The sequence below is a fragment of the Pezoporus flaviventris genome, unplaced genomic scaffold (genome assembly GCF_033815535.1).
Source record: "Pezoporus flaviventris isolate CSIRO_AGI_PZ_B2104156 unplaced genomic scaffold, CSIRO_AGI_Pfla_v1 ptg000015l, whole genome shotgun sequence".
Classification (NCBI taxonomy): Eukaryota; Metazoa; Chordata; class Aves; order Psittaciformes; family Psittacidae; genus Pezoporus; species Pezoporus flaviventris.
This window is the reverse complement of record NW_026892563.1, coordinates 26,023,996-26,039,312: the sequence shown is the minus strand read 5'-3', so window position 1 is coordinate 26,039,312 and position 15,317 is coordinate 26,023,996. Positions and strand designations below refer to the sequence as shown.

General features: G+C 45.0%; 1 protein-coding gene across 1 annotated transcript; it reads right to left on the bottom strand.

Annotated features, from left to right (window-relative positions):
* Positions 1–733: 733 nt before the first annotated feature.
* Positions 734–14,700, bottom strand: SLC19A2 (solute carrier family 19 member 2). Its single transcript, XM_061453857.1, has 6 exons — positions 14,478–14,700; positions 13,772–14,377; positions 10,410–10,641; positions 4,401–4,593; positions 3,363–3,504; positions 734–3,167 (listed from the first exon to the last, which is right to left on the bottom strand). The coding sequence occupies exons 1-6, from the start codon at positions 14,673–14,675 to the stop codon at positions 3,030–3,032; spliced, it is 1,509 nt and encodes a 502-aa protein (XP_061309841.1). The 5' UTR covers positions 14,676–14,700; the 3' UTR covers positions 734–3,029.
* Between the last annotated feature and the right edge of the window lie 617 nt (positions 14,701–15,317).

Here is a 15,317-nt window from a genome sequence, read left to right as displayed (position 1 = left end):
TCAACTCCTGCATTCGCCCAGGGAAGGCAGATGAATGAAATTCAAAGTAAGCCTGACATGCTGACAGTCCTATCCCTCCTGCCTCAGTAGTAAGGCACTCAAGGAAACACACGTAAGAAAGGTGCCCCTTCCTGCCCAGACTACCCATTTTCTCTTGGTTTTGGTGTTGTGCAGAGGGCTTGTTGTACTACCACCCACACCAAACTACATCAAACTGGCAGCAGAAATTCAGAGACCGCTTTGCCATCCAACCCAGCCTGTACATGCCATCTCTTCTAGAAGCACAAGACAGGGAGTGCTTTCCAAGGCAGTGCAGGCATGCCAGGATCAAGAGTTTACAATATTTCTTCCTTAAAGCCTCAATTTTGTAATTGGGTCAACATAAATAGAAAGGTCCTCCTGCACAGCAAACCTACACCTGCTTTCGCTTACAGTCAGTCTGCATCAGTGAGCGATCTTCACCCTCACTGGACCAGTCTGCACTAGAACTATGGAGTATTTCTGAACTGCTCAGCAACTAAGGATCCTTAATGAAGGACACTTGCACAGAGTTCTGCAAACCTACACAAGCCAGCCTGCAACTATCAGCTTCTTGAAAACTTGCTTCTTTTTGCATGTTTTCGCCTGTATTATTTTTAACTCTTTGTAACAACAGTGCTCAGACCAACCTGCAGCAGCAGCACTGTGGATTAGCAAGGTATCAAAACACAAAACAAACACTGGCTACACAGGGTACGTCAGGATAATTTTATTTAATAAAAATAGTTAAACAATTAGAAACCAACAATGCCAACGTGTTTACAGTATTTTGCAGGCATCAGTAACTGTGTAAAGCTCCAGTCAGGCTCTGTAGTCACCTCATCACCACAGCAACAGCACAGGAACCTGAACAATGTGCAGGTGTGGCTTCCATACATTAATAGGCCTGAAGACATACACAGCACAACATGCCTCTCTATTGAAGTTGCCAGTTTCATTACTTTGGTAGAAAAATCACTGTTATTGCTGTAGTTCATTAGTTAATTTTTGAGTTGCCTTTAAAGAGTTTTGTTCTCTGTATGAAAAACTTGATTAAAATTGAGCTGCTTCTTTTGGTCACTTGACACGAGAGCTGCATACCCATTCCTCATGCCTTGCTGCAACTGCCATCAGGCCACGGAACTCACAGGACAGGATATGCACATACTGTCCCTTCCCAGCACAGCTCATCAGCTAGAATTTCAAATTTTATTTTAAAAACAAAAAATGGTAAAGAAAGGAATATATACATGGGTGGCTTCAAGTTTCAATTTCAGGATAAGGCAGTTATGCTTACAGGTGTAAATGCCAGTACAGCCAAACCCTTCTTTAGAGGGTTGCTTTAGGAGGCAGGCTGCAAACAGGGGGAAGCTCTGGGGAGTGGGTTCCCCTAAGCAGCAGGCCTGAAAGGGCTCCCCCAGACCCCAAGCAGTACATTCTAACCATATTAATCATGCACCTTGCATGGTAAAGGCTGAGGCTCACAGAAGTGTTAAGAAAGGCTGTACCTGTCCCAGCCAGGGGTGAAACACTTTCCCAACCCCAATGCTGTGAAGTCTCCATGGCATTTAAAGCAATCGATGAACCAAAGCTGCTTCTTTGGGCTCTGACTGAAAAAAGGTCTAAGCAGCACACAGAGAGAAGGTATGGAGAGAAGCACACTGCACTGCATCTTCTCCTTTGCCAGTTATCCTTTACACGTAAACTTGCCATGTCCTGAACAGCAACAGGAACATTCCACAGGCCATTTCTACACTATACTAGAGGTATCTGTTGCTGTGCTGGTCATGGCGCCTGAGTATCCAGGTGCCCAAGCCCAGGACAACTCGTTCCCAGTGATAAAGGAATTTGGAAAAAATAAATTAGTTTTAAAAACCAGGTATGAGGCAATTTCCAAATTGCTTAGACAAAATAAAGGAACTGCCCACTCCAAACATGCATAGTCCTGCTTAGGTGGAAAAAAAGAGGTAGAACTAGTGGACAGTGACGCACAAGAAGCACAAAGGCATTTTAAAATAAGGCATAAACCCCAGAAATTAGCATTTTTCAAAGCCCCAGGCAGTCATCCAGGTAACTATCATAACTGAAGGTGTGTATTTAGTCACCAGAGTTACAATTTTCCAGTGTCATAAAGAAGAGCTTAAAACCCAGCAAGTCACCTTCCCTCTCAGTGCCACATCCCATTTGAACAGCTCAGCCTCCAGGGTAGTGAGGCAGTGACTCCTGTAATCACAAGAATCTGTGGTTCTAAAGGCCAGAGGCAAAAATGTCAAGGGAGCCTTGGATTAGTTTTTTGCCTACTTAAACTCCCCTTAAGCTTCCCCTCCAGCTTTACAGTCCCTGGGGCAGAGGCACAAGCAGCGTTCCTGATAGCCAATTCACCAATGTCACATATTACCCTGGGACTGTTAAGTTTTTGAGGAAGCACCATGATCAGCTCTGGCAGCTAGGGTGACAGACAGGAACAGTATAACTAACTCAAGGAAGAATATGCATATGCAAAAACATAAGTGTACTAGTCCTCAAAACAGAGCACCCAGCATCATGGGACAGCCACAGCAAGAGCTACGCTGCAGAGTACAGGCCCAATGCCAGCTCATGCTCCAGGGCTGGGGCTCTCCACAGAGAGGTCTGTTAGTGTGCCCCCACTTCTACCCCACAGCAGCACCTCAGTGACAGAGAGCAGCAGCTGACTAGACAATCATGAAGCTGCTTTTTCAATGGCAGCTTCCAGATGCACAGCCTTAGATTAAAACCTCCCAAGGCTTTCACTCTTTGAGAGAACTTACTGTTCTTTGCTGCACATCCCATAGATGCAACAGAAGAACAAAAGGCATTTTAGAAAGAAGATATTTGTTCTTACTTACGTAAGAGCTAATACATTTACCTTCTAAAATGTGGTACTAATATAGTATAAATATAGATGAAATACCATTCAGATGACTGCCTTGGAAGAAAAGGCAAAGATTAAAAACCAGACCTATATCTTCATATGTAGCCACCAAGAGTCTTCACCTGGTGCTCTGCTGGCTTTCAGCAGATCTGCTATGCATCTGCTCTTGTCTTCTGTAAGCTCTTATAATACTGTATATGCCACTGCCCAAGAACACCAGGGAGATGGCCGCAAAGTAAGAGGCATAAATCATGAACTGCAGAGAAGGGGAAAGAAAATAAAAAAGCAGTTAAACCAAGCAGTTATCAGGTTTGTTACATGAGCTCCCTTCCTCTTCTAAAATACCAGGAATCTGTAAATATTTCTGACCCCAAAAAAGGTAGTCAAGAAGTTTTGCAGTTTAGTTTACCTCCCTCCCTCCCACCAGTAAAGCTAAAAGAGTCCATCATACCTGGGTGAAGATGTCCAGCCCAAGCCCACGGGCATCTACAACAATCAAAGTGAGCAGAGTCTGAAGTGCTAAGGCAATGAAAGTGTTGACTCCAAATACCAGGGCATACCGCTCCACGCTGAGATTCGTAGCAATCTGGAACCTGAAAAGAAAGGGATGACTGGAAACGTAAGGACAGGGAAAAAGCAGGGAAATACAAGAATGGGAGGATCATCTCTGTACAAGAGGACTATGCAACCTGAAACGTTACACAAACTGGTCCAGTATTTTCCACAGCTAAATTACCTTGCATTGACAGTGTACTTTTCTAAGTAGGATCATAACACTAGCACAGAAGCTAAAAGAGACCCACAGACACAGGAAAAAGCTTAAAAAAACACCCCAAAAACCCCAAAAACTAATCCCTTTGGGAGTCTGCGGGTTTCCATACTACAATGGACAGCCGTCTTGTCCATTGTAGCTAAAGGGTCTGGCTAGCAGAGAAGAAAAACGTGCTCTGATCCCAGAGAGCTGGTGGCAGTCTCAAAGCACTAGCCTACTGCAGTATAGTCCATAGCCCCCTACTTCCTTATAACCAGCACTCGTTTTGCAGTAACCAGTTTCAGCATCAATCTTCGTATTGTGCTTGGGCTGTCTTCTGGCAATTATACATGTGTAGTTCAACAACTGTGTTTTCCTCCCCAGAGTGACATTGAAGTTTTCCTCCTCACCAGTTAGAGAAAGTTGACACTTCAGCACAGGCAAAGCACTGTTCTCTTCTCATTGTTAAGATTTCACTCCAGCCATGTTTATGAAAAACATTCCCCTGTCAAGCAGCACCATCTCACATTTAGCAGTAGCAACTTTAGTATGATAAGACTTTAAAGCTTGAGCAGACTGCCAGCCAAATGTATCTCCACGCCTCAGTTTCCGACCTGAATCACAACAGATTTCCCTTTCCAAATTCCTGGTAGGTGAGACTCTTAATTACACAGAAAATATGCCAGCTTTCAAGCCAACTGTAACCTTGAGAGCAATCTGCATTAAAAAGATACTCACGTTGCTGTCGTGATTAGCAGCATGTAGATAATTCTGAAGACAACATAGGATGCATAGCACACCCAGATGTTACGAACAGTGTCCATGATATACACAGCAGCAGCAATAAGAAAGGAGAACAGGGCAAGTGCCACTTCACCCCACATTGCCCAAGACATTTTTATGTGACCCACAACAAAAACTGCAACAGCTCCTGTGAGGGGAAGGAAAACACAGCTGTTAGTAACTGCAACTAGAGCAGTTTGGAGACAATGTATTAGTGCTACCCTGAAAGTCTGTCCAAGAACCTAAGACTCAATTTGGAGTTTTAGGAAGCCAGCATTCTTTATTGCAGCGCAGGGCGCATATGCAAATAGTTTCGCAAAGGGGAGGACACCTGTTACTTGCTAGCAGCAGCTCTGTATTTAGCATACTCATGTGCATTTATAGCTTTTCCAGGAAATGATTTACATATTAATGAGATCGCCAGGAACTAACTATAATATTTGCATCCTAATTAAGCATGCGCTTTCTTGCTGAGTTGAGGTCTCTGGTGGTCGCAGTCTTCCTCGCTGCATTTACCGAACGACCTCAGTGCCTGTGATTGCTTGCAAGCTCCTAGTGCTGAGTTAGCAGTTCGTATGTCCTTGCTTCTGTTCTGTTCCCAGTCTCACTCCAAATTAGGCACTACTCTGCTGTCTTGAAGGCTGACATCCTTGGTCTTATTTACTGTCTCCTTAGTTGTTATCGGTCCTGAGATGTTCCTTCCTCTGTCAGCTGAACATTCCTTTCTTGCTACATGTTAGCAAGTTAGAACAGTTTGCTGTATTCTACTATGTTAGTTTAAAGACACACACACTATTGTTAGTTTAAACCTACAATTTAGGCCTACATTGCCCCCCTTTGAGACTTAGGGATATACATATATCCTGTAAGTCTCATTCTACACCCATTACCCATATTTGATTCTAATACACCATTGTGACCAGCAACTACAAAACTGAATCATGATACATGCAAGGGTACAGACATAAACTATTACTATAACGATCACAAACAAGTTTTTTCCCTGCAAAGACATATCATTAGGAACAAAAGGCAGTTGGTAAGGCCACCCATACATCAGTTCATATGGACTCACATGATTCCTTCCTGGCTGTATTCATATCCTTAACAAAGCAATTGGTAGGGCTTGTAACCAAGTTAAAGAAGTTTCTTGACATATTTTACATAATTGTAACTTGAGTGTCTGATTCATACGTTCCACTTTCCCATTAGCCTGAGGTCTATATAGGGTATGCAGATTCCACTTGATTCCCAAACACTCTCTCACCTTCCTAACTACTGCAACAAACTGCAGACCTCTGTCTGAGGACAAGCCTGCTGGTACATGACATCAGGGTATTTGATTCAATCACAAGCCATATTGGTGCAACAAGGGAAAGCCTGCAGCCAACCAGAAAACATATCTATTAGCACCAATATATATATAGGTGTACACATATATATATGTGTGTATACCTGGGGTGTAGGTACATATATATATGTATATATACACACACACCTGAGCCTGTTATGCTGTGGCAATTCTGTAAAGACAACTTACCAATAGTGTCCTGGACGACTGCCTTTGTTGTTTCAGGTGGGGGTCTCTTAGCATGGTAAGCAAGGTTCACACTTCTTTATAACATTTAAAAACTTGGGCCTCCATGGCCTTTTCATCAGGAATATGTATCTGAATTTTCTTTCTTTAAACCTAATTTACTCAGTATATCTCTATCCAATAACAGCACGGGGCACTCAAGCATGTAAAGAAATTAATGGGTCAACATCTGATTGCCAGTTTTAAAATTTAAAGGTTGAAAGAAAGGCCAGGTTCCTGTCCACCCTGTGGCACCAATGACTGAAGCTGTTTGTTTGCTTCATTACCCTTTATAAGTATTTATAACAGAATAAGTAGCTTCTGTTTCTACAAGAAATTTTATCTTATTCCCTAACCTAACTGTAGCCAGGGGCTCTGTTGGGGAGGGTTTCGAGCCCAGATCAATAGTAGTATATTAACGCATTGCCTCTTTTAATCTTTCCACGAATCCAGAGGGTGATTAATTTGTATCTTGCTTTACTTCATATAGCTTAGACCAGTTCACTGCCTTGGTGACCGTATTCTGAATATTGAATAAAATCTAACTCTGATATTGTTTCAAAGCTTGCCTATCCTGGTCCCTATTAGGGTCCCAGTCAGGATCAGCAGTGGGTATATGAAGATTTACTATACCTGCCAGTGTGCCTGCCGTTATTGGTTGCTCTAATGCAGTCCAAGCCATGTGAATAATCATATTCCTGTCAACACCCTCAAAAACATGATGCATAATTACCCATGACTTCTTTCCAAATATTCAAATCTCAATGGTAAAGGGAGTCTTTATTGTGATCAGACCATCACTGCCCACAGCTTGTCTTAAAGGTGCAATCAGAGTTTCCCCTTGTTTTCCCCTAGTTTGCCATGCTATAGGACTAAATCCTTCAGGCCCCTCTAACATCTCTTGTGCCTGTGCTTGTGCTTCATTCTCAACGTCAGCACCTTCAGCCCCATTATTCACAACACCCCTTCTCTGAGGGGGCTACCATCAAATCCAAATCCTCCTCTGCATTCCTCAAAAGTTTAGTGCATAACTGTCTCATGCTACGCAAAGAGCAACAGCGTTTAAGTGAATTTTGCTGTCTTTCTTCAAGGACAATACTAACAGGTCCTGGAGTGCAAGATTAAAACTATAATCCTTTTGCCATTCCAGATGATTTCTCAAAGTGAATAGCATTTCCACACAAGCTACTTCATTGCACTTTCCTTCTTGTCTCAAAAGTAACATCAGTTGTAACAAAGTATTAGAATTAATTGTGCTGTTCACAGGCCACTTTTCCCCAAAATCCAGTTTACACAATGGCCACCACTCCAAATTGAGTCTGAGAAAGTTATCTGACTTTTACAGTAATATTAGGAGCTGTGCAGCCCTAATAGCTAAACACCTTAGCGGCTCTCCTTCCTAACCTCTCCCTTACCTGGAATCCTGCTGTAAACTCCCATTCAGTTTTACAGGCACAGGAAAGGAAAAAAACAAAACAAAACAAAAAACAGAGGTCAATGCCGACAGCCTCTGAAGTCTCCTCTCTGGCTTCCAAAGCACAACAGCCCCAGGACTCAGACCACTGCCACTCAGTCCTTTGTGCCTGAATGTAGCTGCACTGTCAATTGGGAAACTATTCTTATCTCAACCTGCAGGTTTTACATTCTTTTGATTTTCCTCCCCATGCCACGCTGGGGAGGGAAGGGGGCTGAGTGAATGACTGCATGGTGCTGAGTTATCGGCTGGGTCTAAACTACAACAGGGAGAGAAGATGGATCACAAGATGGAAAGTGTGTGATGTTTCAGTCAGTGTGCGAACGAATGAGCAGACAAGGTGTGATTCATGCACTATTACAGCTGTACCTACTGAGAAGCCCAAATACACACTACAAGAAAATTCCCATTTGAAGTAGGCCTTGTTCTGCAAACAAGCCAAAGAGCAATCAAGAGTGTAACAACGTTGCTGTACACAGCAAACTAGACAAACATCACACTGACAAAGGAAGATTTACAGAAGATATCTGAAAAACAGGACTGTATTCAGCATTTGACCACTGTACAGAAGTGCTACAGTGCAGCATCTAAGCTCTTTGTAGCCCATAGCTAGCCTGCTATCTTAGAAATCCTCCAAGCACACAAAGACTCCTTACAGACCATCAGCATGTACAAGCCTGCAACCCTGTCACATCCATCTTGCAGACTGGTGAAGAAGGTAGCTATGCCAAGGGAAAGTAATTTATTTCCCACCACTAAACTCTTCATTCCAGTATCTGCTGTAACACTACCCAATTAACATTCTGCACTTTAAAAGTCTGGCTCCCCTAGCAGCAAAACCCTAAGATGCAAAAAGAAGCTGAGTCTAGAGCCTTCTTTCTACTATCTCAGCAATTCTGAAATTTGGGAACAGGTATATTCCCATCTGGGGATCTCATGGCAACTCATGAAGTTGCACTCCCCTTGCGTTTCAAGGTTATATTACCTAACACCTAATTATGACAAGATGGACCAACTATGTCCTGCAATTAGACACCTACACCATGAAAATGGCAAATCAGATCTGAAATACACCAGGAAAAGCATTTCTAGTAAAGGGAGAAGAGTGAACAGTATGTCCTTCTATGAGTCTGAGGCCTCACTGAATAAATCTGAGCGTGGCTCTGGTCATCCACCTTAAAAAACAAGAACTCAACTCAAACCTGGTTTGGTGCAAAGAGGGGCTAGTAAGATGACAAAGTGTAAGAAGAGCTTAACTTTACCAAAGAACAACTAGAAAACTTGGCTGCTTTGGACCAGAGCAAAGATTTTTGCGCTAAAATACAATCTTGGCATGACATGAGAGAAAAATAAACTGCTCATTAATAAATTCTAACTGGAAATCAAAAGTTAGAGCATTTGAACTCGTGCCTCTGAAGTCTGGTCACTGAATGCTTGTCTTTAACAGGTCCCTCCCGTTACACATTTCAGGCTTTTAGTTGTGATTATTACTTCATTAAACTTCACTTTTTTGAAGCAATGTGTCAACCAGAAGGATTTTTTTGGTTCTGTCTTTTGAGCAGTTCAGGGACAGAGGCTAACCTGCTTTCAAAAATAGGATTCTATATTATAATTTATAGTATTATTTATAATAATAATATATTATAATAATTTATATTTATATAAATTATTTTTACATATTTATAATAATGATACTAGAGGACAAAAATCAAAATGGGAAAGCAAAATCTTCAGTTTTACATGAGTTTAGTTTACATGAGTTTAGCAGCTTTTTGAACAATAGGTCCATTTTTCACAGGCTTTTAAAAAAAAACCAAAAACATAATATCAAAGATGTTTGTAATAAGATTTGAAGAATACTACATTTATTTATTTATCTCCCAGTCTGACATTTGGCTACACTATGGGGCATCTTTCTCTTGACACTGATTCTTGTCTTTCCTGGGGCCACGGCAGGATGGTAGAGGAAGGCAAATCAAACAAGAAATAAGAGTGACAGCATCATGCTACAGTGGAGGATCAGTGTACGGCTGCATGCTACTAAACTGCAGGTTTAGCACACGAAAACCAATTTAATAGCCAAAGCCTTCAGAATCAAGTTGCCAAGAGTTTCAAATCCACTAACAATGGGTGGCAGAGCAGCTCTTAGAACTGTAGAACAGCCAGCCCCCAAGAGGGGGCTTAGCATGCCCAAGAATGCCTTCCTTCTTTGTATGCTTTGTTCTCTTTGCTCCCAAGTAGGTGACATCCACAGCAGGTGGTGGAATGATGACTCCATCAAAGAAAAGGAACATACTGCAGCAACACTTAGAAAGCCTCTATAAAGGTATTGTCCTAATTCTGGTAATGGAATTGTATTAAACAACTTAATAAACAAATGTTTGTGTTGACTGACCTACCTTGTCCCTTTCAAGTCAAGCAACTTCTTTCATCTTAATACCTTTTCTGCTTAACAGTGCTGAAATGACTAAATGTGGCTCACTGCATGCTGTGTGTACAGGAAACCTTCACATCTTTCCTATGCTGGCAGAGGAAAAAAAGGAATAAGCCCATCAGACCCTTGCTTTGACTGAGTGGTTAAAACAAGCACAACCCCACTGCCACTGTAATAGCCAAGGATATACAGTGAGCCAAGTGCCTGGAGCCTTTTGCCAAATATTTCAGAATGAAGGCTGACTTGGGAGGCTCCTTTAAACATCTATGTACTGGATTACAAGAATTACAGCTGCATACAGCAACTAACTCAACACTGAGCACCATACCCGTGCAAGTCAGTGAAGACTCACCCCAAATGCCAGGGTTGCCTCTCCTACATACTTGGGGAAACACAAGACACTTCCAAACCATGCTCTCCTGACCTTGATTGACACAAGGCATTTCTCACAGCAGAGGAGGAGTTACATCAGAAGCTTACCTAGCAGCGTTGAGGCTGCCTCCACGGCACCGTTGTAGATCTCTGTGCTATGAGAAGGCAGCACCATCTCCCACAGGCCCTGAGCATAGTTGATGACCTGGAAGTAGCCACAGGTGGATAGTGCCCACCACACGGACCAGCAAAGCATGGTCTGAGAGGAGTAGCACTGCAGAAAGTCCTCCCAAAGATCTTTGAGCACCTTTATAATGTCTACTTTCTGCTCCTGCACAGACTGGAGAAGGAAAAGGAAAGAAATGTTAGTCTTTATTTATAAATACTTGACACTGCTCCACAAAATTGCCCCATTCAAGTGGTCTGATCACTAGTGACTGACAGTACTGCTCTTGGACACAAACCTCTACAGAGTAATGAATAAAATGCTTTTCCATCCCATGGTCTCAGCAGCCATCCCCTTTTACATCGGGAGGAAGGGTTCAGTCCCAAGCACCACTCTATCTCCAGCCTTCTCAAGCACAGAGCAGTAACTACTAGATACACATGTATCTAGTACCACATGAGCAGCTGAAGGGTACCAGATGGAAGAGATACAGAACAGGACATGATATCCAGTTCAACAAGACAGGATCAGAAGCCAGTCATTCAAATCATAAAGGCAAAATAACAACACTCACACTTTTAAGTCCTGATCCAAATTCAACCAAATTTGGTAACACTGAGAACATGAAAGCTACTAGATGAGTGTATTTCCCCAGAAATAAGTATATTTTCTTTAGTACTAGCATTCAGGCATTATAAATATTCAAAGAAGCAATCTCATTTTGTCACACTCTACCTCCGTTGATGTTCACCAAGACTTTGAGAAGGTGAGAGATGTTCCTGGGGGTTTGAAGAGAAACAGAAGCCACTTCCATGAGACATCGCTATTGCAAATGGAGCTCCTGCATACACAAGTGCTCTGACGAATGGCATGAGAGAAAAAAAAAGCTTTCCCCTCCCAGTCTTTCTAGAAAGAGCATAGAAGGGAACAGGCCCACAAACCGGTTTGAAAAAAGTTTGAAAATAGATGAGTTCTAGCAACAGGGGATGACAACAGATGAAAACTGCTTTTTACATACAGGCTGTTACAGTCGTGTTCCTAACTGCTTTGTGCAGACAGCAGCAGAAGAAACAAACGAGCATGTATTCACTTTATAGACAGAGCTGCTGATTACATTTGCTGCATACACATGCTAACCAAGTCTTTGCAGGCAGGCAAAACCCTTCTTGTGTAAGAGCAGTGGTTAATTCATGTGAGACTGTGCAGAGTCTCCAGGGCCCGCCCAGCATCTGTCACTTGAATTCCATGCAGGGAAACATACAGCCCTGTCACAGGACCGAGCTATTGCACACTGTGCTGTTGCACATCCAGTTTCTGGACAGCAGCAGCAACACCGGGCTCTCGGCACTACAGCCCCTCTCTGGGGAATCATGTGTGTGCCTAGAAAAGACTATTCTCCTTGAGCAATAAAACTGATTTTAAGTTTTCTACTAAAACTCCCAAAGACCATAGCCTTACTCTGTCCTGAACTCCCTTTTTTCCACCCATCAAAGCATCACTGACTTTCAAGCATCTTTAATAAAGACCACACAGTCCCACTGGTGCTTTGCCAATGGCAAAATGCTTGCTCTGCATGTGGATGCCATTCCTCCAAAGCCCAATAGAACAATGTGGGAAGAGGTCAGCTTGTGGCAATGTGACTTTAGCAATGGAACTCCCAAATGGAAAATTTCACATGGAGCTCAAGTTTAGGCACAGGAAAACCAGGGAAGGCAACTGTCACATACACTGCAAAACCTGATTTGGCACAGTCAGCCCAAGCCATGTGCCTGGTAAGCCAGGAAGGCCCATCGCTCCCCCAGCAGTGGTTGGAGTGGTTGCAGTGGTGGTTCAATTATTCATGCAGCCATTCATTTATGGTGGTGAATTATGGTTACTGTTACCTCAGTAAGAAGGACTATCATCACACACCGGTGTTTCTCAGCTTTTAGCACCTGGTATAACTCAACTTGAGAGTTATGCAAGTGTACTTGCTCCTGTTTTAAAGTTTTCCCCATTAGTGTGCTCTCACAGGATAAGAATAAGATAAACAAAAGGGATGGATAAGTTACATTAATATACCTTACTCATTATCAGCACAGAGTTTTCTTAACAAATACCCTTCATAATACAAGTATAAACATGGTTAAAAATATTTTTGCTCACACAAGATTGTGCTGATGGGGCAGGATTAAGTCCCTGGAATGTTAATACCTTTAATTCCGAGCTGTAGCTGGAAGAAGCTGAAAGCAGCCCCCCAGATGCTGCTTCCCCTGACCTAGCTAACTGGGGTTACCAAGTGCAGTACCCATTAGCTGATTAAACCAACAGCCACACTTAGCTCCTGGCTTGTTCTCAGAACAAGCACAACCTCCTCCTGACTGGGGAGCAAGGCTGACCTCTCCCCAGGGCCCTGAATCCCCCCTGCAGTGACAGGATTTCCATACATACCCATTAGCTGGAACAGCATGGCAGGGAGGCAGAGACCTGCCCAGCAAGCAATTACCACATGCACTGGGCCTCAAAACTGGAGGCTGCTCTCCTGTCATGCTATGGGATCCAACACGTCCTGCTACCAAACAAGGACGCCTGCATGCTTGTTTCCATACAAGTGACTTTGTTAGAGGTTACACAGCCCACAAAAGCCACAAGTTGGGGCACTACCTCCGCGCTCTAGCAGGCTGCATTAAGCTGTTATCATGCAGAGCTGTCTCCTAAACTTTATCCATATTCTGTATGTAGCTAATCAGTGGCAGCCTCTATGTGTTCTCAAGGACTACTGCAGTTTCCTTCCCAACCAAGTTTACTTCCAGGATCCTAAGACAAAACCTAATTACTACACAGGTTATTGCACAACAGTTAAAGTAACAAGTGTTTTCCGAAGGGGAGTGCAGGAAGAATTGCCTCTTTTCTGCAAGTCACAGAAGCACACAGAGAATTTGGACATTGACACTGTTTTTAGTGCCCCAGATACGTCCCTTGCTTTGTACTGTTGAGTAGCAATTTGGTGCCCAGAGAATTTCAATCACAGCTTTAAAATAGAACAAACTTTAGAAAAACTAAGGAGCAGCCTACCATGCTCAATCAGCAAAAGGAAACCAGGAATAAATCTTCCTGTGCTATAAATAATGACATGGGATAAGCAAAGGGATACTTTCTGCTGTTGGATATTACATCTCTACTGCTGGGTACATATATGCACATATGCATGCATATATATACACATGGATGTCCGCATGCATATATATACACATGGATGTCCGCATGCATGACTACCGCAACGGTACTGTATCTTCTGCTTATGTAAACGCAGGGCACAACTTGCCTGTTTCTCGGCCGAATGACCTTCCCCGTTTAAGGGAACTTTAGTCTCATCCTCCCAGCCGGGTGCCCTCTGCACACGGGGATGATCTTGGACAGCCGATCCATTTTTACAGTCCATGACCTTCATTTCCCAACTGAGCTGCTGACTTGAGACATGGTGAAAGAAAAGGCTTTTCTGCGGCATTGGCAGAAACCACGCTGTGCCAAAGGCAATGGATATGCTGGTTAAGGAGATAACGTTCAAGCTGAAGAGGGGCCATCCTGCCACTGACACAAGGACTTGCCCGGACACAGAGCCCACCGTGTAGCCTACTAGGGTGGCACTCCGGCAGTAGCTGGTGACCTTCTGGTACAGGTCGATATCGACGATGCTGTAGATGTAGGAGTAATAGGCGATGTCGGTGGCAGTCCCCATCCCGTAGAAGAACTCAAGTAACTGGATGGCCCTCAGCCCCTGCGCGTACAGCAGCATGAACCAGGTGACGATGAGGCTCAGGCCCTGCAGCAGGACCACAGGCTTGTACCGCAAGTAGTCCGTGGCCAGGAACACCGGGAACAGCAGCGCCAGGTAGGAGTAAGTCCACACAGGGTAAATCTTGTTGAACACCTGGTGGGGGGAAAAGACGGCGGTCACCCCCTGCACCCACATCCTGCGCGGGAAGACGCAAACACGGACACCCGGGCAGGGGTACCCGAAGCCGCAGTACCTGGGTCTCGGAGAGGTTTTTGCGCGGCCCCAGCAGGTACGGGGTGAGGAAAGGCTCGGAGGGCCGCACGCTGCAGAAGAAGCCGTAGGCGCACAGCAGCCCCGTGGGCAGCGCCCAGCAGCACCCACCGCCGCCGCTGCTGGTGCTGCCGGCCCGAGCAGAGCGCCGAGCCGGCCGGCCCCCACGCGGCCCCGCCATGCCGGACAGGGGCAGGGGCAGGGGCAGGGGGCTGGGCGGGGGCTGGGCCGGACGCGGTCCCGGGGCCAGGAGGGCCGGTAGGGGGTGTCGGGAGCGGACCCGTCCTGGATCACCTCCCGCCGCCACAAACCACCTCCAACAGCTCCGCACCATCCGCCGGAGGCACTCCGTTCTGCCCTCTGATTGGGCTACAGTTCCTGCCATCGGAAGGCCTACCAATGGGATGCCGGGGTGGTGGGTCAGGCTGTGGCGGGATTGGAGCAGGGGCGCGCTGGGGGCGGGGCGTGCCAGGGCGGGTGGTGGTGCAGCGGCGTGAGGAGGGCAGCCGGGAGCGGGGTCCCAGCCGGGGCAGGGGCTGTGTAAGCGGGCAGGGGCTCTCCACGATGGGGTCCGGGTGGCGTGTGAGTCACCTGGCATGTTCAGAACTGGCGCCGGAGAGCTAGGGTGGCACCCTGCTGTGCGCGCGGGGAAGGAACACGCGCAGCGTGTCACAGCTGCAGTCGCGGCCGAGGTCCCCACGGCAGCGCACACCTCCACCTTCCAGTTCCTCACGTCGCCCTTCCCCCGGGACAGGTACAGTCCTTTCCAGAAAGCCAGCTCACAAAGAGCTCCTTTGCCTGCTGAGCTGTGCCTGTTCGTCCG